The sequence below is a fragment of the Ciconia boyciana genome, chromosome 1 (genome assembly GCF_034638445.1).
Source record: "Ciconia boyciana chromosome 1, ASM3463844v1, whole genome shotgun sequence".
Taxonomy (NCBI): Eukaryota; Metazoa; Chordata; class Aves; order Ciconiiformes; family Ciconiidae; genus Ciconia; species Ciconia boyciana.
In genome coordinates this window covers 86,839,547-86,865,003 of record NC_132934.1, presented here as the reverse complement: position 1 = coordinate 86,865,003, position 25,457 = coordinate 86,839,547, and the positions used below count along the sequence as shown (strand labels likewise).

Genomic DNA, 25,457 nt, shown 5'->3' with positions numbered 1-25,457 from the left:
CATTTACATACTTCAAAAGGCCATTCTAGCCATACGCATACAATTAGATTACCCTGACTAAAGCACTAGAATAGGCCATGAGCGGTAAACAAGAACAAAAAACCAAACCTTGCTGTGCCAAGAAACACTTTTTAGTGAGGCAATTCAGCCACACACAAACAAGAGGGAGCAAAGTATCTCTGTGGTATGACCATGGTCATGACAGTGTGTCACAGGCTGTCAGAGTGGCCAGGGCAGCAGGGGTGGCTGTCCAGGGAAGAAGCTCCATTTCCAGCAGGGGTGGCTGTCCAGGGAAGAAGCTCCATTTCCAGCAGGGCTGGCAGGTCTTTCCTAGACAGAGCCATGGCAGGGGCTCCTCGGCAGGAGATGCAGCTCCCAGATGAGTTACCAGCCTCACTGCTGTTTCCTTGTCTCCTGCCACCAAGATTTCCTGCTGAGCTGCTGCCTCCATCCGCTTCTCAGCAGCGCAGCAGGCCTGCAACTCCATGACTCCTGGGGCTTGCTCACTGGCAGGCTTCCTCCCCCTCACTCTGTTCTCCCACACCGCCTGCTCACTGTTGCTGGGCTCTGTGCCTGAGGAACGAGGGAAGCAAGCAGGGTGTCCTGGTGGATATCTCTTCTCCCAGGTGGAGTATGAGCTGTTCTGCAACTCTGGAAAACCGTGAGTAGTCAGCCAAGGCCTGGAGAAAGCAGTGGGATGCAGCTGAAGCATGGATGGGTGATGGGCATGCCCATGTATGCAGCTGAGTATGGATGGCTGCCAGAGCCCATTATGCTTGGAAAGCAGCTGTTTCCACATTCCAAGGTACCCTTGCCATTTCCTCAACTGTATGCCCCCCCTTGCCACCAGCAAGACACATGGTGACATATTTGGCTGTTCTGTGCAAATATTGCTTGTCAGAACTGTCAAACAGATCTGTCAGCCTACTAATTAAAGAGTTCCTGTGTGTGATGCAAGCCTCTTTCCACCGGAGTGCCCTGCTTTCGTGGTAGAAGTCTCCTTTCTTCACTTTGTTATGTAGTCTAGTCTTGTAAGCATGGCACAAACAAGCCATGCTCCTCCCTGTAAATGAATGTAATCGAATGGATGTATGTACTCAACAGAGCTGGATGCATACCTTGGTGCATCCTGGGGGATTTTGGCAAAAAGTTCCAGGAATAATTTGAATGTGTATATGTGTCGGGGGGAGGGTGTCGCGTCCTTGGAAAAGGGTTCTTCCTTCAACATCCTCCCTGTGACAAAGCTAAGAGGCAAAAGCAGGTTCTCAACAGCCTTGGTCTCATACTGAGCCTCCTCCTATGTTGTATAATAGGAGAAGTTCTGTGGTGGCTTCCCAGAGAAGCATCTAGTGTAGCTGCTCAGTAGTGGAGGAACAGAGATGCTGAGCTACACTCTCAGTAGCATTAACCTGGGACAGGATCCTGGTCACTCCAGTCCCCATGTGGCCCCTTTCTACCCCAATGCTATTTTCTTGCATAAGTGAGATAGCCAAATAAGCAGGAACGGGCTTCGGAGACTGCTAATTCTCTATTTTGTAGCATGCCTACAAAGATGTGCCATGCATATGCCAGGACGTATTGGACTTGTGAGTACATTAGGAATACATAAGATTGTTCTGGTCAGGAAGAATGAAGCCTGGTGTAGTCCACACCTGCATTATCTATAGGGCGTGGATCCTGAAGCAAACTACCCTCTTTTGAGCCTCACAAAACCAAGTAATTGGTTAACTCCAGATTGGAGTCCTAGCAAAACCTAGTATGTACACAGTGTAGATGATCAAGGAACCAAGGCCCTAGGGCAAAGCAACAAACCAACCAAATAGGTATATGGTCCAACACTCTGCTTGCAAAAATATTGGGCCAAATGTTATCTACAAACTGCACAGTAAAACACAATGTGAGTACAGCTTTAAGAGGTGTAGCCCCTCAAGCCCTTACTTTCTAAAAGCAAGAGTTGTGGAGCTATATGAAGTTTTCTGCAGTTCCCAGGTTTAGTACATGTGGCTACTTAGTATGTTTGCTAGTTGACTTACTGCCAGTATGAATAAGAGGATGACTACTGACCAGACAAAAATCTTTGACTGTTTCATAGGGTTGTCAGGATAATTAGCAGGGCCGTGCAGTGGAGCCACTGTCCTTTCAGTAGCAGCTAGGAGCCTGTGACAAGTGACAACTTATGGGAGAGAGCTGGTCTTCAAGCAGAGTATGATTTTCAGTAGGTTGAAAATGTAAGGGTGTGACAGGCTTTACTGAAGATTTGTGCTAAGTTCATTCTATATCTAGCAAAGTGATCAAGCACTGTATGAAAGCCATGGACTGTGGAGAATAGGGTAGTAGCATTACAGGCCACCATTGCCAGTACTTTGTGGCTAGTCTAAGTGATATTGAGAGATCAGTAGCCACAGCTATTGCTCAAAACGCAGGAGAGGTCCTCAAAAAGTGTTCCATCTCATATTACAAAGTAATTGACAATTTGCACATTGGGTTCTCCACAGGTGTGCTGGGATGACAGAGGCATAGCCTAATTTCTGGATCAGTTGACTACCACAACTTTACACCAATGCAAAGGGCTTTTCCTTTATTAACTGTGAACCATCCCTCCCTGTCAGTAGTAGATGCTTGGGCAAGAGCTCAAGACATTGCATTAAAGAATTCAGCTGTGGATGTACATTTCTGGAAATGCATTTCCTTCAACCAATGCATTCTCCAGTTGCCTTGATGAAGGTCAATACGATGACCATGTCTCCTAGGTACTGGGCAAACCTCGTGACCCTTTGCTCCCATGGCTCATGAAAAAAGTTACTTGGAACCTTTACCCTTATCCAAAAGACTTTAGTTTTCATGTAAACAACTTTAGGTATGCATTTGGCCAGTTGAAATCTACATGAAGATCGTCTATCTTCTGGCTTCATATGGAAATATACTTCTTTCTTGGGATTCTTGAGTCCCAGGTGATGTCTGCAACAGTGCTGGCTAAAAGTTAGGAGCAGCAGGTAGTGAAAGATGCCTGGAAACTAAGCCAGCAGAATCTCATCAGTCTGCTAATGAAAACAGGGTGGGTCAGGTTATGAGAAAGCCCTATCAAGCCATTTTCTGCAGAGTGACTGATGGTTTCAGAGAGAGTGTCAGACTTGCTACTGCCAAAATAAATAAATGGGATACTTACAAAGCTATTTCTATAGATCAGTGTTGCTTTTCTTGGGCCTCCCACCAACTGCTTTCTTCCCAGCACCTTGGGACACACTGTTCAACATAATGAAAATAATTGCTGGGTCCTACCAGCAATAATCCTTTTGCTTCCTGTTTGTTTCGCCTTTATGGCCATGGTCTCCAAAACTATGTCCTCCCAAGGTGGTCATCAAGCCTCTGTCTTAAGAATATAAAACAAAAATCAGATTTGATAAAAAAGAAAGGATATGTTTGTATTGAAAACATTTTTGAAGTAAAACAGAAAAGATTGTGGATTTGTCGAAGGGTGTGGTAAATTTAAAACAGTGCAAGAGCCACGTTATTATATCCAAACAATGTATAGGCAGGCAGTGCATGATGACATAACCACAGCATCCTCAGATGTAACACCCTGAAAGAGAAGGAGCCTTCTTAGTCAGTTCCAGATGTCCACTTGCTTTGGGACACACTGGACAGCCTGCATTTCTCCAATGCAGTAAAATGGCTCCAATTTTTTCCTGATCCAAGAAAGAGGAAATCTGCATAGACATCCAAATTTGAACATACATATGGGATGCTGTCTGTATCCATTCACTCCTAAGTTTCAAAAGGAGGCATTCCACAGGGAATGGACTACACACTGCAAATGAGTCTTCCTGAGGAATGGGACAGAGAAGGGTAGAGGGTACAGGTCAGTACTGAGAGGAATGCTTTGAAGAATATGGATGAAGGTCTGGTCTGGTTGATGTTGTTCATTGCCTCTAACTCCTCAGACTTGATATCACTGCAGACAGATATCAGCCCTTGGGTGCCAAAAGCCTAAATTCAACTTAAGGACCTTAGCTTGCAATTAAGAATAGAGGGACACTAAATTGTAGCCTCTTTTTGACTCTTCCATGTTCCATATTCTCAGGCTCTTGGCTTGGTTTTCAGGCTGGAATGACTCCCTCATTAGACTCAGAATTAATTTTGTCTTTCAGGTTCACTGATGAGAAACCTACAGTATGCTGCATCCTATCTGCTTTGCTTTCTTACCAGATCATACCAGAGTCCTAGCATCTCCATTTGTGTTTGCTCTTGACCCAAAAATTGTTGGTCTCTGAATCCCTGCACCTCCAAGCAAGGAATGGAATTTCAAGTTACATAGTTGGTGCCCTGTGCCTGAAGAATTCCACTCTCCTAAATATAGCAATTATTTATCTGATTTGAGGGACCATGAGACCAGAACTCTTCTCATCTACAGTTGTTTCAACTCTTTCTTGCAGCTGCAGTAACCAGAGGAAGAAGTAGTAAATATGAAAGTATGATAAATGTTCTCTTACCTACTGCAGATTAAAACCAACTTTGGGGAGATAGGAAGGAAGAGTAGCCTTCTGTGAGAGCAGAAAAAAGCTAAGATCCCCCAAAATGCAGAAGATATGCTCTTGCATTAATTGCACCTTATGTTTCAGGGCCTTACTGTATAAGAATGGGCCTAACTACATATGAGAGTGTGAGAAGTGGGAAACTTTCTGAAACATTGTGATGGCTGATCATAGTATTACACTGTGAAAAAACCCATATATTGAATCAATGTATGTCTTGATTCCATTTAAAATTGCTTTTCTGTCAAAAACACGGACAGAACAGGGTTGGCTGAAGATTAAAGATGCTGGGTGAGGACAAGACACTGCCCATCAGGTCAGACAGGGCTTTGAGCAACCAGATCTAGTGAAACATGTCCTTGCTCATGGCAGGGGGATGTTGGACTGGGTGAACTTTTAAGGTCCCTTCCAACCCAAACAATTCAATGAAAAACTACTTGCAGGCATTAAAAACACTAGTGATTCATGGCAGGGGTACCCAACTGCAGTTGCTGGCCAGTCAAACTCAACCAGGTTTAAGAAAAAACAGCGGTCATCTGCCAGCACAAAGGCACAACAGCGTTAAAGAACGCCCTCCTCAGCACTGGGCCAGCAAGCATTCTCACCCGATGGTTGCTTTGTTCCAAGGCAGTAGCACTCAGTCATACGTGTGGGAAGTGACAGGGTTACCAGTTGCTGGATGTAATGCTGCCCAGACAGGTGGCTATTGTCTTTCCTGTACATGGACTTCAGGGCCTTTGCCTTAGCCCTCTACCGATACATGTGCCTCCATATACTGTGCGGTGCGACAGTAAACATTATTCTTCCAGGAGTTTCTAGTGGCCATCTCTTGAATTGCATTGGTGCCGCAAAACCCAGGAAATCAGGGGATTTCTTTCAAGAATCAGCTATGATCACAGTGGGTTGGAGGACAGGATGCTCGCCTTTCCTGGCCTGCTTCTGGTAGGGGATGCCTCCTGGCCAGAAGCACCTGAAAGTATCATCAGGATATCAAGGGTTGGAAGATAATAATAAGAAAAGGTAGCAAGGCAGCCTCTTCTGAGATCCTGTTCCTCAGTTTTCAGTAGAGAACACAGAAAGAAGCAAGGTGCAAATGTGCTTATTAAGGAGGTTGTTAGCAGGTGAAAACATTTGACCTCAGATGACCTGTAAACACAGATGGGAATGGAAAAGTCACAGGAATAATCACAGAGGCAAGCATTCTGGATCCCACCATATTCCTTATGGAGTGCAGCATAGTAGAGCAGGTAGATTTATTCAAATCCTCCAGAAACAGCAGCAGGCCTCACTTGATTCCAAAAACAGTTTGAGTCAATGTTGATTTGTCAGAGCCCACTCACAGCAGCTGTGTGCTCTATGCAATATGGCAGAGGGTACTTTCTGGAGATTTTTTTAAATATGAGGGCCATTCTGTCAGTGCATGAGTGAACAGTTTAAGTTGATATTTTGCTTCTGGATACATTATGGTTGATATTTTGCTTCTGGATACACTGCCAGACATAAGAATTTGGCAGTGAGGACAGGATCACTAGCTTTTAAATTAAGAAGTACTTTCGTTGTTCAGACTTGATTTTAAGCTTGGGTATTTTCATAGGTTTTTATTAAGATTTGTATAACTCCAAAACCATATTGCAGAAAAAAAACCCGTACTTTTATTAAAAGAGTTAGTATCTACAGTTTCTGTGAGCTTCTATCTCCAATATATCAAAGGGAGAGAGTGAGGAGATGACAACTGATATTTTGTCAGGCTAAAAATATTGTGCCTTTTTACATAACACTGGGAATTTAAAAAGCACATTAACTGCTTGCACATTATTTTTAAAAATGCAGTTTGAGCAGCATCACTAGTATAGATTCAACTGACATTTAGGAGAAATAGCTACTGTATATTTCAGTGTTTGGAAAGGAGATGTTCAGTAGCAAATGAAGTAAACGTTTTAAAAAAGGCAAAATAAGACTCAGACTGCATCAAAGATATCTGCACCCTAATATACACTTCACATTTATGTCATTGGTGGCGTCTGTCTTCCTAGTGCCTACGACGTGTGACCCTTTTTGACCCTCCAAAGCGACCTCCTCAGACCTCCCCTCTTGGCACTACCTACCTGATGGCGAGGAACCTGTGCATTCTCAGTTTGACTGCCAGAGACTCACCAAGTTCCCTCTCTCTTACATTCCCGGAATTTCCTTTCTTTTTTGCCCCATCATTTGTTAGCATCTGCTGAGCCCTTCCTGTCAGGGAGAGAGTGGGAAAGAGTCCCTTATCTGTGAACTCACTCATCTTCCCATTTCATGTGCCACTGCAAAAGCCCCAGGCCATGGCAGAAGAAACTGGAATTTCAGAGCATGGTCCAGTGTACCTCCAGTCTCATTCCATGTGAGCAGGCATTTCGCTGGTTCAGACACAAGGTAAGGACATACGAGGATGCAGAATAGATTTATGAAAGATACTTGCCAGAATGGTGTTGCTGAGGGGGTGAAGTTTGTGGCAGATGAAGCAGGCTAGACTTGCTAATTCTTTGACGCTGAGCTGCAGTTCCAGAGAGCAACGGTTCTCCATGCTCAAATGGAATGTGATGCCTGATCACATGCAGTAGGTCAGTGTGCTACAAAGGCATCGGTGAAATGCTGACAGAACAAACCACACCACTACAGTTCCAGATGGCAAATTCCTTTCTGTAGTCTAGAAATGGGAACTGTATGAAAGATGAGATCTTATTTAATCTATATAGAACAGATGATGACACTTCTGCGTGACTCTGGATAAAAAGCAAACATGGATGAAGATGCTGAGAGAATATTACACTTGCTAAAAATCTGCAAAACAGCAATGTTGTTCTGAAAAACCAGGAAGCTACAAATCCTTAAGAAAAGCTAATGGAAGGCAAATATCAAGATAAGGTGAGAAAAGAATGACAAACACTGAGCATTGAACATTTATGTAAGTGTGTACCAATACGCCATACCTATGTGTTTTAAAGAAAGGTGATTGTATTTTAAGAGAATACTGCCAAATAAGTGAGATTACATAGCAGGGATCTTGCAGCAAACCAGATATGGGAATGCCGTCCATTGTTAGATTACAGCTAGCCCCCTGCTTGCCTGCTCTTTATGTGTTGGGATGACATACCTCTCCACTGTAGAAATTCTTAAAATTTGTTTCAGAAATATATTTTTTTAAAAATTCAACCTGCATTGAAATGAGCGTGTTTTTAAGGTATCTGGCTAACATCAAAGTATTTCATACCTCTGAGTAAGAGTGTCCTTAATTTGTGACACTCCATCAGTGTTCAGTTTCCAATAGATGATGCCAGGATATCCAAAGCACATGCCTCTACTTTGGCAGCACAGGCCAATTTGAGAACTCACCATGCAGGGGAAGAGGAAAAATAATCTTTCAGTGCTCACCATTACCTCTCTTCAGCAACACGGAACAAAATACCCAGGAGGATTTTTTGATAAATACACTGTTGAGAGGCTGGATTGATTAGTTCTGTCTCAACATTGAACTAATATGCTCTCATAAAGTTTTTTATGACCTCTGGGTGCAGGCAGAACAAGGTCACATTTGCTTGGATGTGAGCATAGGTAAGCATGAGCTTGTATCACATGTAATGCAAACATATCCTACGTCTATACCCCAACCTATTGTCCCTTCTAATCTTCAGTTGATTCACACAGCCTCAAATATTTTCCCAGCTTAAAAGGACCCAGCCTTCCACTTATGTCAGACAAGTTACACCACTTTCAGGATCTGAACTACATTGGTACTGCTTTTTTCATTCTTTGAACCTCATAAAAAGCCTTTCTGTTTGTCTCCTGCACCGAAGGAGCTCTGGACAAGAAAGAACTGTATGAGTCATTTTGCTATCTCATTTCCTTTTCAGTCCACATGAAAATCCTATCAGTAGCTAATACAGCTTGATGTAGAATTAACTCTTGTGTCATCTACTCCATTACTTCTATGAAGCAATTATAGAGATCTCTGCCAGAAGCAGCATTTACTGGGGAATCCATACTGCCAGTGGCAGGAGGCCAGCAGAGAAGCATATTGGTGCAACAGTCCCTGGAGGAGGATTCCTGCCTCTATAGATCTGATACAGATACTATTTTTGTAAACATCTCCTACTCATGAACTTCATAGGCCTCTGTATATTTTCCACAGCTGAAGACACATCTTGCAAGAAGCACGCAGGAAGTTTCTCCATGTCTTTCTGTGATAGTAGTTGGTCAGGCCACAGGATTTTAAATAAGGATTTTAAAAAGGATCACAGAAGGAGAAGGTGAACAATCGTTTTTCATGGGAGGATAGACGTGGTTGCCAGTGAGACCGCTGGGGACAGAACTAATGTTAGGATGAATGATAGATGGAAGACATTTAAAACTATTTTGGGGTTGGCAATATTTACTTGAAAGTGAAACATTACATGGCAAGATTTATATTGGTAATCTTTTTCATTTTAACTGGTTTAAATGGCAGCTAAGGGAGACGACGGGCACATTACCTACTGTGATATAATCTGTATCCCTGATAATTAATTGATGAGAAGAATAAATTTACTAAGCAGGTATGACAGTAACAATAGCTCTGTATTTTATAAGCAGTGTTTCTTAGGAACAAGCTGTTTCAGTATTTATAAGATCTTTATATTTATATTTATAGAGAGCTATTGGGAACCTCTGGAAAAATAGGTTTAATAGATCCATCAATGGGTTATAGAAAAGATAAACAATGCTGAACAGGCATCTCTTAAAAAGCAAACAAACATTTAACAGTTTACAGCATAAGCCTGTCTTCAGGGTTACAATGGAGGTACCTCAGGGTGGATTTGGAACAAGTTGTTAAAAATCGGAGCTTGTCTGAAACTGCTTTGCCCTGTGCTATTACCAGCCCCTCTACCAGGCATGAGGTCACAATCTTTAGCTTTGCTGGAAGTATGTTTTCCTCCCCCACACATCCCTGCTCAGACCTAAGGTGACCACTCTGCCTGTGTGCAGGGGGTGGGGGTAAGAGACCACTGAAGGCACAGGTCCTTGTCTGTTCCCAACTCACCTTGGCATTCAACCCCAAAGCCAGGCAGTACTCGCCTAGGAGCATGCGCTTAATGAGTTGATTATGGCATCTCAGTCAATTTCTCTGTTGCACTCATGGCAAAGGTGCAGGAGTGGGGGAGGAAAAAGGTCAAGGGACCTTTATGTTGCCCTTCCACCAGCAGCATCCTTGACCCAGTTAGGGCAGCCCTGAAGCTCTGCTCTGCAAAGAGAAGTTCCTAGAGGCAATGACCTACAGCTCATGACAGCTAAAACACAGCCACACTCTTCCTTCTCTCTTGCCCAGCACGCCTCCCGCAACAGGGTCTGTGGTGAGGGAGGTCTACAGCTCTACAATAGAGGGGCACATAATTTCACCCATCATGCAAATAATTTAGGAGGCCACAAGTGGCTGTCTCCTACTGCTCCTTCTGAGATACCCAGCTATGTAAAGAATCTATCCATGTTTCTCTCTCTAGATACTTAAATGTCTCCATCTCCTAACCCTGTATGAAAACTTACATTTACAAAGATCTTTCAGACCAGCATTTAAATTAGCACTATACAAAATGTATTTTGTACACAATTTCCTACATGAAATTACAGCCTCGTTGTTTAAGAAAGTACCTGCAATGCTTAGAGAAAACATTCAGAGCCTGTCAGAAAGTGTATTTCAAAGAAAACAAAACAATTTATGTTTTGTCATTTACCTCCTGTTCCTTCGAGCAGCAGTGGGAATACTGTTGCTCAGGAAGAGCAAGGACAGAAACTGGGGGGGACAGATTTATGCCCTGTTTTAGTCCCTTGTTCAAAGATTCAGATACCTCCTCCATGATAATTCTCATGAAATCATATTCTTGTGAAATCATATATTTCTTCAGGATGTAAAATAGCTACTGTATGATAAACGTATTTTAACCATATTTAGGAAGTACAAGTTAGGTATTGGCTTATAAAAACTAGAAACTGTTCACTGATTATGAGCTCCCTGTTGCATGAAACCTACTGTATGGAAGAGCCAAGCAGCTGTGTCAAAACAGATAGCTCATAGTCTAACAAAGTCTTCCCAACTTCTAATAAGAATGAAATTTACTTGAAATATATAGATTTATGTACACAAGGTCCATAATGAATAAATGTATGAGTAAGAACTGAAAGATGGTGAAGAGTCTATCCTTTGATTAAATCGAGCATGTTAAAAATGGCAGAAAAAGCATGGCTGTAGGTGCTAAGACAGGTAGTGCTGCCAGCAGCTAAGTGATACTGATTGCAAATAAAAAAAGGAGAGAGCTTGTGGCATCAGGACATGAGACAGGCCAATAGTTCTGTTGGGTATAATCCTACTCCTTTCCAGTTCTCTTTCTCTGCTGTGCATGCCTGACATTTGCCTTGCAGCAGCACAGGTGCTTGCCAGATCCCTGTGTAAATTACCAGCTCACTAAAGCAGCAGACAACAAACCCATCAAGAACTGGAAAGCTACTTTTCAGGCAGGGTAAGTGCTAGGACTTGCTCACCTGCCTGTGGAATCACACCCTGAGGCAGAAGTCAGACAGACTGATGTAGATGATATTGTAGCTTAATGAAAGGAAAGCCAATGTACACTTGCTAGGACCTGGGGTATGACTTTGAGCTTGAGACAAAGTGATAGACAAGCTAAAGCCATCATGCAGGGGGAATAAAGTACGAAAGGTCAATGTGACTTACCTGAAATCTTCACTGAAAAGGAAATCACAGCAGAGATCACTCACCGTGCAGAAAGGAGGTTCACAGAGGAACAGTTTTAGATTGGGTGGGTGGGTGAGGGGGAGAACAGGATTAAAACGAAACCAGAATCTCTCCAAATAGAGGAAAAGAAATTACCCACAGCTGTGTCAGTAATACATCCTCTCAGGCTAGGATGAGATGCAAATGGTGTTTGGTGGGGTTTGCGGTGAAACTCCTGAGGACAGCTGTCCTGATCAATCTGTCTACAGGAGACTGTGGATGACAACAGTTGGCTGGGCAGCCACTAACAAAACATTTATCTGAGACAGGCCTTGTGTCTTAATATACCACTCTTCCCATTCCAATTTGCTTTTGTTTCCCCTTTCCTTGCCTTTAACCCTGGAAGTCAATATGGCTCTGCTTTTCAGAGATACTGAGACACCTCTGGTTAACATAAAGTTCCACCAGATCTATGGTTCCCCAGCATTTTTACAACTTAGGTTTCAAGAGTGCAGATACATCGGGAAAAATACCTTTAGTGAGTTATTCAAAAAGACTAGATGAAAACTGATAGGTTTGGAAATATATGGGGGAGGTGGAAGGACGAGTGAAATAGGGAAAGAATTCTAGCTGTGGAAAAAATTCATCCTCAGCAGAGATCTAGCGTGCTGTACCCAGTGATAAGCACTGTAGCACCAGAGCAGGCTCTCACTGACCTCAGGCACCCAGGAGTCTATGGTCTCTTACACTTCAGCAGTGTCATGTTCACCATACTTAGTGAATCTTCAATACCATGAAGAAGGGAAAAGATATAATAGCTGCTTATATTCAGACATTGCTATCTTTATTTCTGCACACATCCTTCCTACATAAATTTTAGTTTGTAAACTGACTTTGTGTGAGCAGACTTCCTGCTTATTGTTTCAGAGGCTCAGGCAAAATATGTTCTATGTAAAGTCCTTTTTTTAAAAAAAAAAAATCTTTTTTTTTTATTCCTTCCTTAGGGTGACTGTAAGTTGTGAATGGGAAAACAAATGAACTTAACTATTCCCTATTACTGCTGTTAATCAGGGCTGTTCAGCTGTCTTGAGTGACTTCTCAGCAATGCAAACAAAAACTGAATTTTCCAGGCCCAAGAATGAGAACAAAATGGCTCATTTGGGATCAGCAAATATCAATTTGCTGTTACTAGAGACTGGTGGAAGGAAGCTGGTGAGATCAGTGAGGCTTTTGGGGTGAAGGAAGCACAAAAGGACAGGGAGAAATCACGAGCATTTCAGAGAGTGAAGGTGGAATGAGCAGACTGTGGAGAGCCCATGGTGCTCGGGAAGCGGACCAGGAGGACATTGCCTGTTGCTGCTGCTATCAGGTGAGGAAGAATTTGGGCTGTGAAGGGAGCTGACCTAACAGCATCTTCTCCATCTGCAGAGATCCCTCCTCACTGCCATGTTAGCGGGGAGGACGTGGGAAAGGCCTCAGCAATCTTCCACAGGGTTGAGCTTGTTTCTTTCACCGTTTTGCAGGGCGATGGGGAGAGGGCAGCGCCGCACATCTGCGCCTCGCGCATCCGGAGCCCTGCAGCAAGCCCCAGCTCCCCGGGGCTCCGGAAGGGGCAGATCAGACAGGGGACCACCGTCCGCCCTCCCGCCCAAGCCCGTCGCCAGGGCCGCTCCGCGGGCTGCGCCCGCCCGCCCCTCTCGGCGGCTCCCGCAGTCCCCGCAGGGCTGCGGCGGGGCCGCTCCCCGGGGGCCGGGCCGCCCACCCCGGCTCAGCCAGCAGCGAGAGCGAGGGAGCGCGCCAGGCCCGCCCCGGGGGAGGCGCCGCGCGGCCGCTAGGGGGCTGCCTGTAATTGAGTCGGGTCGGCAAGTGTAGTTACCGGGAAACCGCGCCAGCCGCCGCCCCAGCGCCCGCCCCGCCGCCGGCGCCATCCCCAGCACCCCCGCGCCCCTCGCTTCTTCTTCCGGGGGCGCTCCCGCCTCCCCCCGTCCCCACCTGCTTCCCCCCCCGCCCTCGGCCTGCGGCGCCGCCCGCTGCTCACCTGTGCCGGCCCCCGCCCCGCTCCGCTCCCCCGGCGGGCGGGAGGGGCCCCGCGCAGCCCGCCCCGCCCCCCGCGCCGCCCGCACCTGTCCGCCCGCCGGGCAGGCTCTCGCCTCCGCCCCGCCGCCGGCCACGTCCCGCGCTCCCCGAGGGTGGCCGGACGGCGCAGACCGGCCCGGCCCGGCCCGGCCCTGCCTCCCCGGGCCGCGGAGGCCGGCAGCCAATCGGAGCGGCGCTGCCGGGCCGGAGCTGTTTACCCAATCTCAGCCCGCCTCCCCGTCGGGGAGCCGCCGAGGGGGGAGCGGGCGGAGGGGGGGGGGGGCACGGCGGAGGCAGGGACGCGGCCGCGGCGAGGGAGCCGCAAGGGGAGCGGAACAAAGCGCGAAGGCGGCAGATGACAGCCTGGCCCGCGGGCTCCCCTCCCGCCTGCGTCGCGCCGGCGGGGGCACCCCGCGCTCGTACCTGACCATGACCCCGCGCCGGTCCCGGCTGGGCCACCCCGGCGTTTCCCGCTGAAGGGACCGGATTCTTTCCGACCTCCCCCGCTCCCTTCCTCCTCCGCCTCCTCGCTGCTGAGGCTGCCGCCTCTCCCCGGAGCCCTGCCGGAGTGATGGGCTGCATCGGATCCCGCACTGTGGGTAAGGCGTTGGCGGGGACGGCGCTAGAGGATGCTCGGGCAGTCGCGGCCCCCGCCCGAGTAATGGCACGACGACCCCCGGCGCGGAGTGTGGCGGGTCGCCCCTCGCAGCCCCCTCCTGGCTGCCCAGGGCCCGTCCAGCGCCATTAGCTGAGCGCGGCCGTTCCTCACCTCCCCCTGCCCCGGTCCCCCGCGGCGCGGATGCGGGGCGCCGCGGAGCCCCGGCCGCTGGCCTAGGTGCTGGCAGCGGGGCCGGGGGGAGCGGGGCTGCGGGGCATGCCCGGGGCAGAGGGGACGTCTCCCCGTATCACCCGTGGCGGAAGGTCGCGGAACATGTGGGTCAGTGCGGTGCCTCCGGAGAGGGGGGGTGGGTGCGGGGCGTGCCTCCCCAAGCGGGATCAGGCGGCCGGCGGCTGCCTCCTTTGCTCGGTAGCGGTTTATTGTTATCCGAGTATACATAACATTGCATGATCTGCACGTCGTCTTCTCTCCTCCTTCCCCCTACGTAGACTTCAATGGAGAACAGCAAACAAAACTGAATCCTTTCCCTCTCGCAGAGCCCTTGCAAGGGGACACAGTGGGAGGCATCGCAGCTTTCCACTGGGCCACGCGCATTTTACAGCAGAGGATCCCAAGCCTTCAGGCTATGTAACCTAGCTCTCCTCTCCTGCACACATGCAGATACCAAAAGATCCCTTGATCCCTAAGCACAGGTCTCTACAGGTAAAAACAGCATCCTGTGGCACACTTTCCTCCTTGCAGGAAAATTTCCTTCTGTGCAAAGCACATGTACAGACATCAGTTACATGGGGACATGTCATTCAAGCCACCAAAACAATCTCTGAGAGAAAAACACAGCTCATTTGGTAGTTCATGTCTCTCTCTCAAGCCTTTCCACAAAGCACGTGGGCACTGTGACATCTGTGGGAAAAGGAAACCTCTGAGGGCAAGGGAGTTGAACCACCTCCCTGGAATAAATCTGAGGGACTGTGTCAAAGCCTGGTCCTGTGACACTTCTTGGCTCAATGGGAAGGCCCTTTGTGAGCACTTTCAGGGAACCATCTACTCCTGCAGCAGCAAACTTTAAACTACAGACTCCAGTTTCTACTTTGGGATTTAATTCCCACATCTAGCCCATGTCTCTTAGCAGTCTCAAACGTCCTCATGACCTCAAGAAATCTCTTATGTCTTCTGTAATGTCCACATGGCAAAGATCACTGCAATACTTCCCTTAAGATTCTTCAAGCTCACCTGGATCTGTGTCTATATAGCATACCAAAACATGTATTGCCTCCCTCTCCTGCCTTTCCCATATCCTCCACACATACACACTGCCAAGGGCATTATTATCCTGTTAGCTGGCAAAATATCTATACCCCTTCTATCAATGTGTGTCTGAACTAGCAGTGTGAATTCTTGGTCCCCCTCCCCACAACACTGTTCAAATAAAGAACAAACACACATCTAGTAACATCCACTCTCCACTCCAAAATGTGCTTAAGCTGTCAAACTTAACCACACAAGTATTTGTTCCTGTGCATGGCAGCATTTTTATGATCTGTGACCTGGAATCTGTGTTACAAAAAAGCCTTGTATAACTGAGCTATTGCAAGTATCATTCCCATATATATATATATATTTGAGAATATATATATATATTTTTATATATATTTATAAATGTCATACGGTTATGTGGGCATAGATGAAAATATAAAAGAGCATCTATGCATTAAAATGATGATGGGATAATGGTAATTGAAAATTCACTTTGTCTGCAAATTGCAGTCCTTAAATATAGACCTTAATGGTACAGATATTGGACTTTCCATACTATAGTGACTTTTGGTTTGTGCAATATATGCTCATTCTGGTTGGTGAGAGCACAGTGGACATTAGGGACCTATTTATACAGTTAACTGAGGATTTTTCCTTGACCTCATGTTATGAAGGTGTGTGTTAAGGGGGATTGCACCACTCTGATTCTAATCTCTATGGGAGTCTGATACAAATGTAGTAATAGTGCCTCATGCCTGCCTGCTTCACATTAAACTTTTACAGTGTTTTGCTTCAGTAAGGGCTTCATCTGTTTAGAGTCCTAGAGGTTGGACTGGGTGAAGCTGGGATCCTTGAGTTTTACTTGGACTCCTCCACCTATGGAGGTTTATTCAGAACAATTCTTATTTGGCAGCCTAGATATTTCACTCCAGCCTTACTGGAGTTATTGGGAGGATTCTTCAGACCTATTTTGGGAAATCAGTGCTTTTAAGTGCTAGGTCTGAGCTCTTGGATGTGGTTGGAAACTAACACCCTAGCATGAGTAGAGCTTTGTGTTCTTGCTGTACAGTGTATCTGGTTAGATTTTTGCAGAATTAGTTCAATATACAGGCTCTGTATTGCCTTTCCAAGACCATGTAGGTCCTAGAAACAGAAGAAGGGTGGTACGCTTGTATTGGTTTTGCCTTGGAATTTGCATGTAGCAGATTTTGAACTCAGAATTTGGGAGGTTTTAATTAGTGATAGAAAGCTTGTAATCAGTCACATTTAGTTTATTCACCACACAAGGGCCAGTGCAGGATTATGCCCTGAGCTTGCTCCGGGCCTTTTTCCATTCCAGTTTTAAGCAAGCCACATGATTTCTCCATCTCCCGCAGGGACGTTTTACTATGATCTAGTTAGATGTCATAGTTTGCACATGTTTAGTGATGTGCAACTTTACATTTTCTTCCCTAAATATGAGTTTTCTGGTTATTTCTCCCTGGGGAAAAGTAACTGAGAGGGTCATAACAGAGCAGCTCCATATGCGTAAAATTGAAATGGAGTCGTATAACATCTTTCAGTCTTATAAAGGACACCAGAAATCACAATGGCAATGATCAGATATGGCAATGATCGGATTAGGGTATGAAAAAAGCTGAAAAGTGATCTTAAAAGGCTAAACTGATGCCCAGTCACCTTCTCCACAGATGCACCCACTCACACCTCAATGCCATACATGTGGTTTGTGTTACATGGCATGATAGCAATTACACAATGAGCATTGCAGCTGGCTTCTGCCTCTGATAATAGCTACAAGTCAGGTCTGTATATTGGGGATAATTACCCCATCATAGTTCCCAGACAGCTGCCTAGGGGCTGCCTAGAGACTCTCATGATAGCTGGGACTATTCAATTTCAGTGAATGTAAAAGAGGTTTTCACTGAGGTTGCTGGACAGTTAAGGCTCCAAAATCTAGCTGGGAACTTGTAGATATTTGAATGCCAACTAAATGCAAAGACCAGCTTGATTACCATCAGTGACTGAATTAGGCAAATTTAAGATTTCAGGCCTGCATAGATGTCTGAATGCATTGCAAGTGTACCTTTGACCACAGCTTAGACATCTCCTAATATTGACTGTTCTGACTAGTGTGACAAGATCTCTCTTAATTCCTTGAATGGATTTAAATGAATAGAAAGCTCAAGCCTATTAAGCTCAAGATTGCTCTCTGTTTTTTCTGGTGGTGTCTCTGATTTCTCTCATGTCACAGAAGCCTGCAGCAGACATGTTTTGTGAAGTGACATAAAATGGTGGAAAAATACTCCAAGAAATTAAAAACTAATAGTACTTTTGGAGTGTGGGGGAAGAGAAACTACAGATGCTCACACAGGAAAAACTTTTTGACCATGAGGAGTGTCAAGCATTAGAACGGGTTTCCGAGAGAGGTTGTGCAGTGTCCATTCTTTGAGGTTTTCAAGACCAGACTGGATAAAGCCCTGAGTAACCTGGTCTAACCTCATAGCTAATTCTGCTTTGAGCAGGAGTTTGGACCTCAAGAGGTGCCTTCCAACCTGAATTATCCCATGATCCTGTGCTTAGGATCTAAAGCCTGGAGTGGCTGACTTTCTGAGTTAGGTTTGACCTGGTGCTTTAGTCCTGACCTGCCTGAGGACCCCAGGTCTTCTACATGTTGTTAGTACACTCCTACTATACCTTGCCCCCATCACTGCTTTCCTTTAACTACTGAGAGTACCATGTGCTACAAACTCCCTCACCATAATAATGCCAGCTGTCAGCTGAAGTCCTCCCCATATTTGTTTGGTCTGGCAATTTTGCAAGAAACCGCTCAAGTGATAGCTGGTTTAGGCTCATGCACACAGTATCAGTCACTGCGTAGGCCATGCAGAATGGAAAAGACAGTGCTCTTCATTTATCTGTCTCTGGGTCAAATCTGACCTGTCAAAGCCAGCTAGCTCGTTTGCTGGACTCCCCCCTACTGGCCAAGGAATGCTCAGTGTACTGTCAGAGGAAGGAGTACATACTTTCGATGTTACTTTCTCTCTGGATGTACTATACTAAGTGTAAATGAATTGCTCATAGCATCCACAGTAGGAGAAATGGAGCCAAAGACCACCCACTTCTTCTAATCCAGCCATTTTAGATTCAGCAGAGTGGGAGCAGGATAGGAGACTGACAGGAGAGGGGGTAAGCAGCTGGAGGAATCAGTGAACATCCCCTTCATTGTCCTCCTGACTCATCCCCCCACAGATCTGAAGGTGTGTGGACTGAGATCTGGTATGGCAAATGTAGTCTATGCACTTGGAGTGTGAAAAAGTGAGGCATCCAGTCTGCATACATACATCATATCAAGGGGGCCCAATGTCCAGTTCCTCCCTCCTTCACCTTCAACATGTGAGTCAGTGAAAAGAAATAAAGAGAGGGAGAAGCCTAGGAGAGGAAATGGTAATGCAGAAGGAAACTGAGTCATGGCATTAAGGATATATTCATGTACTTGCATGCACACAGATGGAAGGGGAAGGAGCAGAGAGTTGTGTATAGAAACCTCCACTTTATAGGCAATGTGGGTGAAACAGTGGGAATGCATGAAGTAGGGCATCCAGGTATCTTGCCCCTCTCTTACCTGGGGGGGAGACAAGCAGAACAGAGGGACAAAGGGACACCTTCCCTTCCAGATCAGACTGCTTTGTGCTTGGTCTCACTATTCATTATTCCTACTTCTTCCCAGTCTGGCCTTTCTTCTTCCGAGCAGTTCTCAATCTGATCACTTTAAAAACTCAACTAAAGGGCTCTGGGATAAGAACTTGCTTCTGCCAGTAAGGATCTGAACAGAACTGTCTCCCGGACCTAGCAGCCAGTGGTCATGAAGCGCATACAAACTGATAGTGTCTGAGACCCCTCTCTCTCGTCAGGGTTACTGAGAAAGGCTAGTGGTTTCAGAGTTATTGTGGGGAGAGGGCTAACAAATAGCATGATTGCATATTAAAAAAACATGTACAAGATAAGTGTATCAGCAACGGTCATGAGTATAAGAAAAGAGTCTTTGACATGTTGCTGATTAACCGAAGACTTTTTTTTTTTTTTTCTTTTTTGTGGTTGTGGAGAACACAACAGATGTGATTTTGAGGAACATCAAAACTGACTTTGGGAACTCTTGTGGGCAGTAATATGAGAGAATTATGAGAGAAATTACAAAGGAGCTGATGGGAAAATGGAAGTAATGAGTAGTATTTCGTTGACATGACAGAGCTGGGGCTCTGACTTGTATAGACTGATGTGTATTGAAGCAGAAGAAGTAAACTAATCAATAAATATTTTAGGCCTGTTTTCTTGGGGGATGTAGGAGAAAAACAGTTTTCAGCTCATTTAATAAGGATATACTCTCCAACTGCAAACCACCATGATTTTAGAGTGATACTTACAACAGCCAATTCAAGACAACTTGCACTCAAGTGTTTTTAAGCAGTCGGATAAGAAGTCAAAGCTTTGTTTTTCAATAAATCTTGAAATAGTGAGGAAGATGTGGAATTGAAAAGCTTGGGTTTTATCACAACTTTAAAAGTTCTGTGAGATGACCTGGGTACTTAATTTTGTCAATCTGCTATAATTCCCAATAAAATATTAGAAGGACAAATATGCCAGTCAGAAGGGGTTTATGCAAAACAGATCCTGTCAAGCTAACTTAATTTCATGACTTTTATGAGACTCCCTGCAGCCAAGTGCTTCTATGATAGAAGTACCTTTACCTACAATCATGGTAATGGATCTAAAATACTAGATTGGTAAAAGATAAAAACACTAATCAGTTAGCAACCAACTTAGTACCACATGATTCTTTGACTGATAATATATTAATATGAATTCATGAATATGAATAAGTGCATAAAAATTCAATAGATAGCAAAATAGTAACAAAGAAAGAATCATTGTTGAAAAGCTTGTGTTCCTTATGTGATCCCACAATTCTGAATATAGTTGTCAGTACCATGTGATTTTGACATATTGCTCAAAATCCTGAGAGCAATCTAAAATACTGATAAGCTTGGTAGAATCTACAAAGACTGGAAGAACTGCTAAAAATGAAAATACAAATTAAAAGGATAAATCACTGACATGGAACAGTTTGATTCGTTTGGAGTACTGAATCTTGACAGACAGTGTGTGTTTCAATCTAACCAAGTATGGGTTCATATATCTAACGACAGAGCGTGAACAGTATTTACAGGACCAGAGCTCTATGTTAGAAAGCAGTCACACTGAAAAAGATTATAGATATCTGAACAGATAATCAGTAGATCAACAGCTACTATTGTGATGCTGCAGACAAAGAAGCTAATGTGGTTCTTTGATCTATTAAGAGCTGAATATTGAACAGGAGGAGAGAAGGTTATATTTTCTCTGCATTTGGCACTTGTGAAAAAATTATTTTTCATCTACTTTGTCTAATTCTATTATTATCACTTTGAGAAGTACTGCAAAACTGAAGAGTGGCCAGAAAATAAACATGGAACCACGAATAAAAACTTACAGAAGTGACTCAATTACAGTCTCCAAGTGTTTGAGTGAAGAAAAAAAACCTCAAAACCATCTGACTCTTCAACCTAGCAGAAAACAGTTAAGATGCAATGGAAGGATGGCAGATACATTCAGATTGGAAATGAGGCAAAAAATCAAGTGGTAAAAATACTTAACTATTGGAATAATTTACTGAGTCCTCTGTCACCTGAACACATAAAAATCAAGATTTAAAAAGAAATAATGCTCTAGTTCAAGCACAGCAACATAAAATATAATTAACAAATGGAATACCCTTAGCCTCTCTTTTTTTAAGGAGGTCAGATTAGATGATCAGGATGTTTCTCTGTGAGTTTAAGCCCCAAGTTCTCAAGTCCAGGAGTATACTAGACTTTTAAAGGAAATGTAGTTTCTGTATCCTGGGAAGATGTGGTTGCATCCACAGATGCTGTTCAGACATGGCTTATGGGGAAAGTTTCAGTGCAAAATTTCTTAACTAAATTGGAGAAAATAATTTGGTGATCCAAATGGCTAGCATGTGGATTGACGTTCCACATGGGAAAAATAGTTTTAGGGATTATACTACTGACCATTTACGATCACCGGCCAGGATGGTGACAGGAAGCTGTGACAGCCAGAGGAAGATCAAAGAGTCTGTGAAGGCAGGAAACTGTAGTAACAGGGACTTCAGTTAACCCTATGTGTAGGCTGGCAAATTAAATGTTTACTTCAGGAACCATTCAAAGAGCTTGTAAAAGACAAGTACCTTGTCTTGTGCGATGGTTAGGACGTAGTGCGTGATGTTACTACTAAAGAAGCTTCAGGTGACTCAGAGGGATTAAGACCATAGCAGACCACCACCACCCCCCCACCATCCCCTAACCTCAAAAAACCAAAACCAATTTCGTATCTGTTCGTTGTGGAGGAAGTTGTGGAATTTCATCCTGTGGAACTTTTCCTTGTTGGGGATGCATCAGAAGATCAGCTTCAAATTGAAGCCTCACTAAATAAGGTTGTAGAGCAGGTAGACAAACAAGTAACAACTCATCAGATGGTATTCATGCAAGACTTCTGGAGAAAGAGCTGAACTACTGATTATGATTTTTAACGCCTTCCAATTACTTTGGTACAATAAGATGTAAGCTAATGTGATGACAGCCTTTAAAATGATTTTGAGATCTGGGAAACTATAGGCTAGTAAATAAGATAAGCCTAGCAGACAAGCTAATAAACATTACTCCAAAGAACAGAATTAGCTCATGCATGGACAAATAAGATATGCTGAGGAAGAGTTAACATTACTGTTGTTAAGGGATATCACAACTTACAAGTCTTAGATGGGGTCAACAAGCATATTGACAAAGAGGAGATCCAATGGCTATAGTCTACTTGGATTTGCAAAGCACATTTGTAAAGGTCACTCACCCCAGGCTGTTACAGACAAGAATCTGCTGTTGGATCAAAGGGAAGTTCCTGAAATTATTAAGTAGCTGGGTAAAGACAGGAAACAAGGATTAGCATGAAATGGCCAGTTTTCACAGGGATATTTTTTCAGATTTTTCCATATCCATGAATGATATTAAAAAGGGGGGTAAATAATGAGGTAACAAAGTATGATAATGACTGTAATCATTTGGAGGAGCAAACGCAAAGCTGTATGCAGAGATTTGCAAAAGGATTTCACAATATCGAATGACTAGGTTTTAAAATTATGGGTGAAATTTGATGTAAATAAATGTAAAGTGATGCACACAGGAAAAGCAATTCTAGTGTTACATTTGCAATGATGGAGGTTCTGAGTTTACTATATCCATGCAAGAATGAGATCTTGGGATTATAATGGATAGCTTAATTCTCAGTACCAGTAAAAATGCCAATCGAATATTAGTAATTAGGAAAAGAATAGAGAATAAAATGAGAAACAGCATTATGCTATGCATAAATCCATGCTATGCCCATATTTTTAATATCATGTGTTGTCCTTGATTGTCCATTCCCATTTCAGAAAGGACATAATCGAACTGGAAAAGATTCAGGAAAGGGCAGCAAAGACAATCAAAGGTATGGTGTGGCTTATATGTGAGGAGCCATTTAAACAGATAGGGATTTCTCAAGTATGGAAAAGAGATGATTAGGGAAAGTTACGACAGATATCTATAAAATCCTGAATTTTCTCTGTAATATGAGCAGCATGGAGAAAATGAAGAGGGAAGGATATTTCATTATCTTTTTCAAAACAGAATCTAGTCATCAAATGAAACTAGCAAGTGGCAAGTTTCAAACAAACAAAAGCCAGCACTTCTTCATATAACGCAGAGTTAAATTGTGGAACTCCTTGACATAAGATGCTATGGGTACTAAAAGTTTTCTTTGGTTTAAAAAGTGAACAGATGAATAGAAGGAAACTCCTTTAAAGATGACTAAATACAGAGGCAACATCTCTGTCTCAGGAACTACTTGAGGTGTAAATTGCACGAGGCTAGGACAAGTATTCTGGGAAAATACCACTACTGTTTCCCCTATTCTTACACTCTTTCTTACACATCCTCTCCCACTTTAGGGACAAGCTGATATCCATCCCAAACAAATACTAAATGCCTACTTTCCCACTGCCCCCCAAAAAGAAGAAGAGAGTGAAGAAAAGAAACCAGGGAGAAAAAAAGACAATGACTGGGGTGGGGAAGGGGTGGAGGGGTGGGGGAGAAGAAAAAAATAAGAAAAGAGAACAGGGTAAAGACTAACAGGCTAAAACCAGAAAAATAGGGAACCAGAGAGGAACAGTGAGCAGAGCATCCCTGTATTTCCGTGGTATCCAGGGACTGGTGGGTGCTGCCTAGTGATGCCCTGCCCAGAACAAGGGAATAGAAATACCACCACTTGTTGCTGGGATCTTGGGTTTTCCTCGTCCTGGAGCTGGAGATAGCCAGCTTGGTGAGAAACGGGGAAGTTGATAAAGAGGGCCCAGAATTTATTAGGTCTTGGGGTTGGAACTGTACAAGTAAAGATGTGAGAAGTGCAGCCATAACAAGTTCTGGAGGAGTCAGAAGACTGGCATGCTTGATGTACAGAGGTGCCAGTCTCCCTCTCATTGCATAAGAGACATGAGTCAGGGAGTCCTGTGAACAAACTTGTGCATTCTGCTTGATGGAGGATTTTTCCAGCTGATGTTCCCAGTGGTCCATGGAATTAGATTAGAGTAGAAACTGGCCATCAGGTTCCTCATTCTCTCCTGACAATGAGTGGTCCTACAACCATGTATTGTGACTGTGTGTTAGGGTGAGGAAGTTGAGCAATGGATGTATGAATGTGTAGAGGTGTTCTCAAGGGAGGTTATCTGGTTGTTCAAAGCTTACTGAAGTGATGTGTGAGTTGGACAGGGATTCGCAGGCCAAGGCCTCAGAGGTAGCTCCACGGAGCTAGGTGTTGGAGGGGGCTACCCTCCTGTGAGACTTGGCTGAGGTAAGAGATGGTGGTATAATCTGGGTGTTCTACACTGTGCACCAGGCAATCAGTGTGGGGTTGACCCAAACCCACTGACCCAGTGGTCCCCGGTTTTAGTGATGCTGCAGGGACAATCATTCCATGCAGTGAGGAGGTTTCTGCCTGCACACAGAGGTGAGTTTTATTCACCTGGGGCTCAACAGAGAGATTTCCCCTTGCTGGTGATCATGAGAGACTTGATTACTCCATAGAGCTTCTGGGTTCTGAGTGTGTCCCAGGTCTTCTAGGTACGAGACTGTGAGGAGGCATGTCAGCAGGGTTAAACCCACATGACCACATATAACTTTATTTCTGTGAGCACCCAGCCCATCATGCCCTAACAGACAATACAGAGGAAGGACTCTATGGTGATGGAATGGCAATGGCTGGAATAGCACAGCCCTGACTCACTCCCCTTCTGAAGCCAAGAGGACCTTGTTGAGCTTGAAGAAGCACTCTGCAGTTGTACACAGCTGCTGGAGAAACCCCATGGAGTTGCCTCAGGGTCCCCATAAAATAGCCATTACCTATTCTGTTAAACACTTTTGCCTGGTTGGGAGACCAGGAGGAGGAGACCTAATGACAGACTGTCTCTTTGTGGTCTTAGATCATACACAGTTTCATGCTCTGGACTGGAATCATGTGGCTCTGGTCTGGGTGGACCACATACACCAGCACAGACTTTAGCTACATTATAGCTTTTGCTGTAATCTGTGCTGAGGAGAAATACTGTGCAGCTGTCCCTCCCTTTGCAAAGGTCCCAATTTTTTTGGCAGAAGAACTCTCATGCCTCTCTCTCATGAGAGGTAAAGCTCTTTACTCCTGAGAGGCTCAGCCTGGCAGCTTTGGAGAGCCTGGAGTTTTGTTACTCGGCATGTGGTGGAGAGTTTTTGAGATCTCAGCCACAGTAGGAAGGAGGTCCAGTGAGTCCTGGTCAACCATTGGGTACTTTTGCTCAGAGCACGGCAAATGCAGAAATCAATCTTATCCAAACAGAAGTGGGCTGCACATAAAGTCCTTCCTCCTTCTTGCCTCTGCTCTGGACCAACGTGAGGAGCAGTACCCTTTGCAAGGATGCAAGCAATGTGTTTTTGTCACCTCACTTCTGGAAGGAGCAAGTGCCATGATCCATCTCCCAAAGGAGCTGGGTCTGAAACCAGGCAATGGTGTTCTGGACCTGAACTTCTTCCAGGACCCAGAGCTTGCCCTGCTGCATGTGGCACCCACTGAATTCCTGAGGGCAGCC

The 25,457-nt window shown here is 44.7% G+C and overlaps 1 protein-coding gene across 1 annotated transcript in view; it reads left to right on the top strand.

Moving 5' to 3' along the window:
- Window positions 1-13,661: 13,661 nt before the first annotated feature.
- FAM131B (family with sequence similarity 131 member B) overlaps window positions 13,662-25,457 on the top strand; it is a 31,933-nt gene continuing 20,137 nt past the window's right edge. The window contains exon 1 of the mRNA XM_072850953.1: window positions 13,662-13,943. Within this exon, the coding sequence (XP_072707054.1) occupies window positions 13,916-13,943 (28 nt within the window). The 5' untranslated portion in view covers window positions 13,662-13,915. The remainder of the gene's footprint in view (window positions 13,944-25,457) is intronic.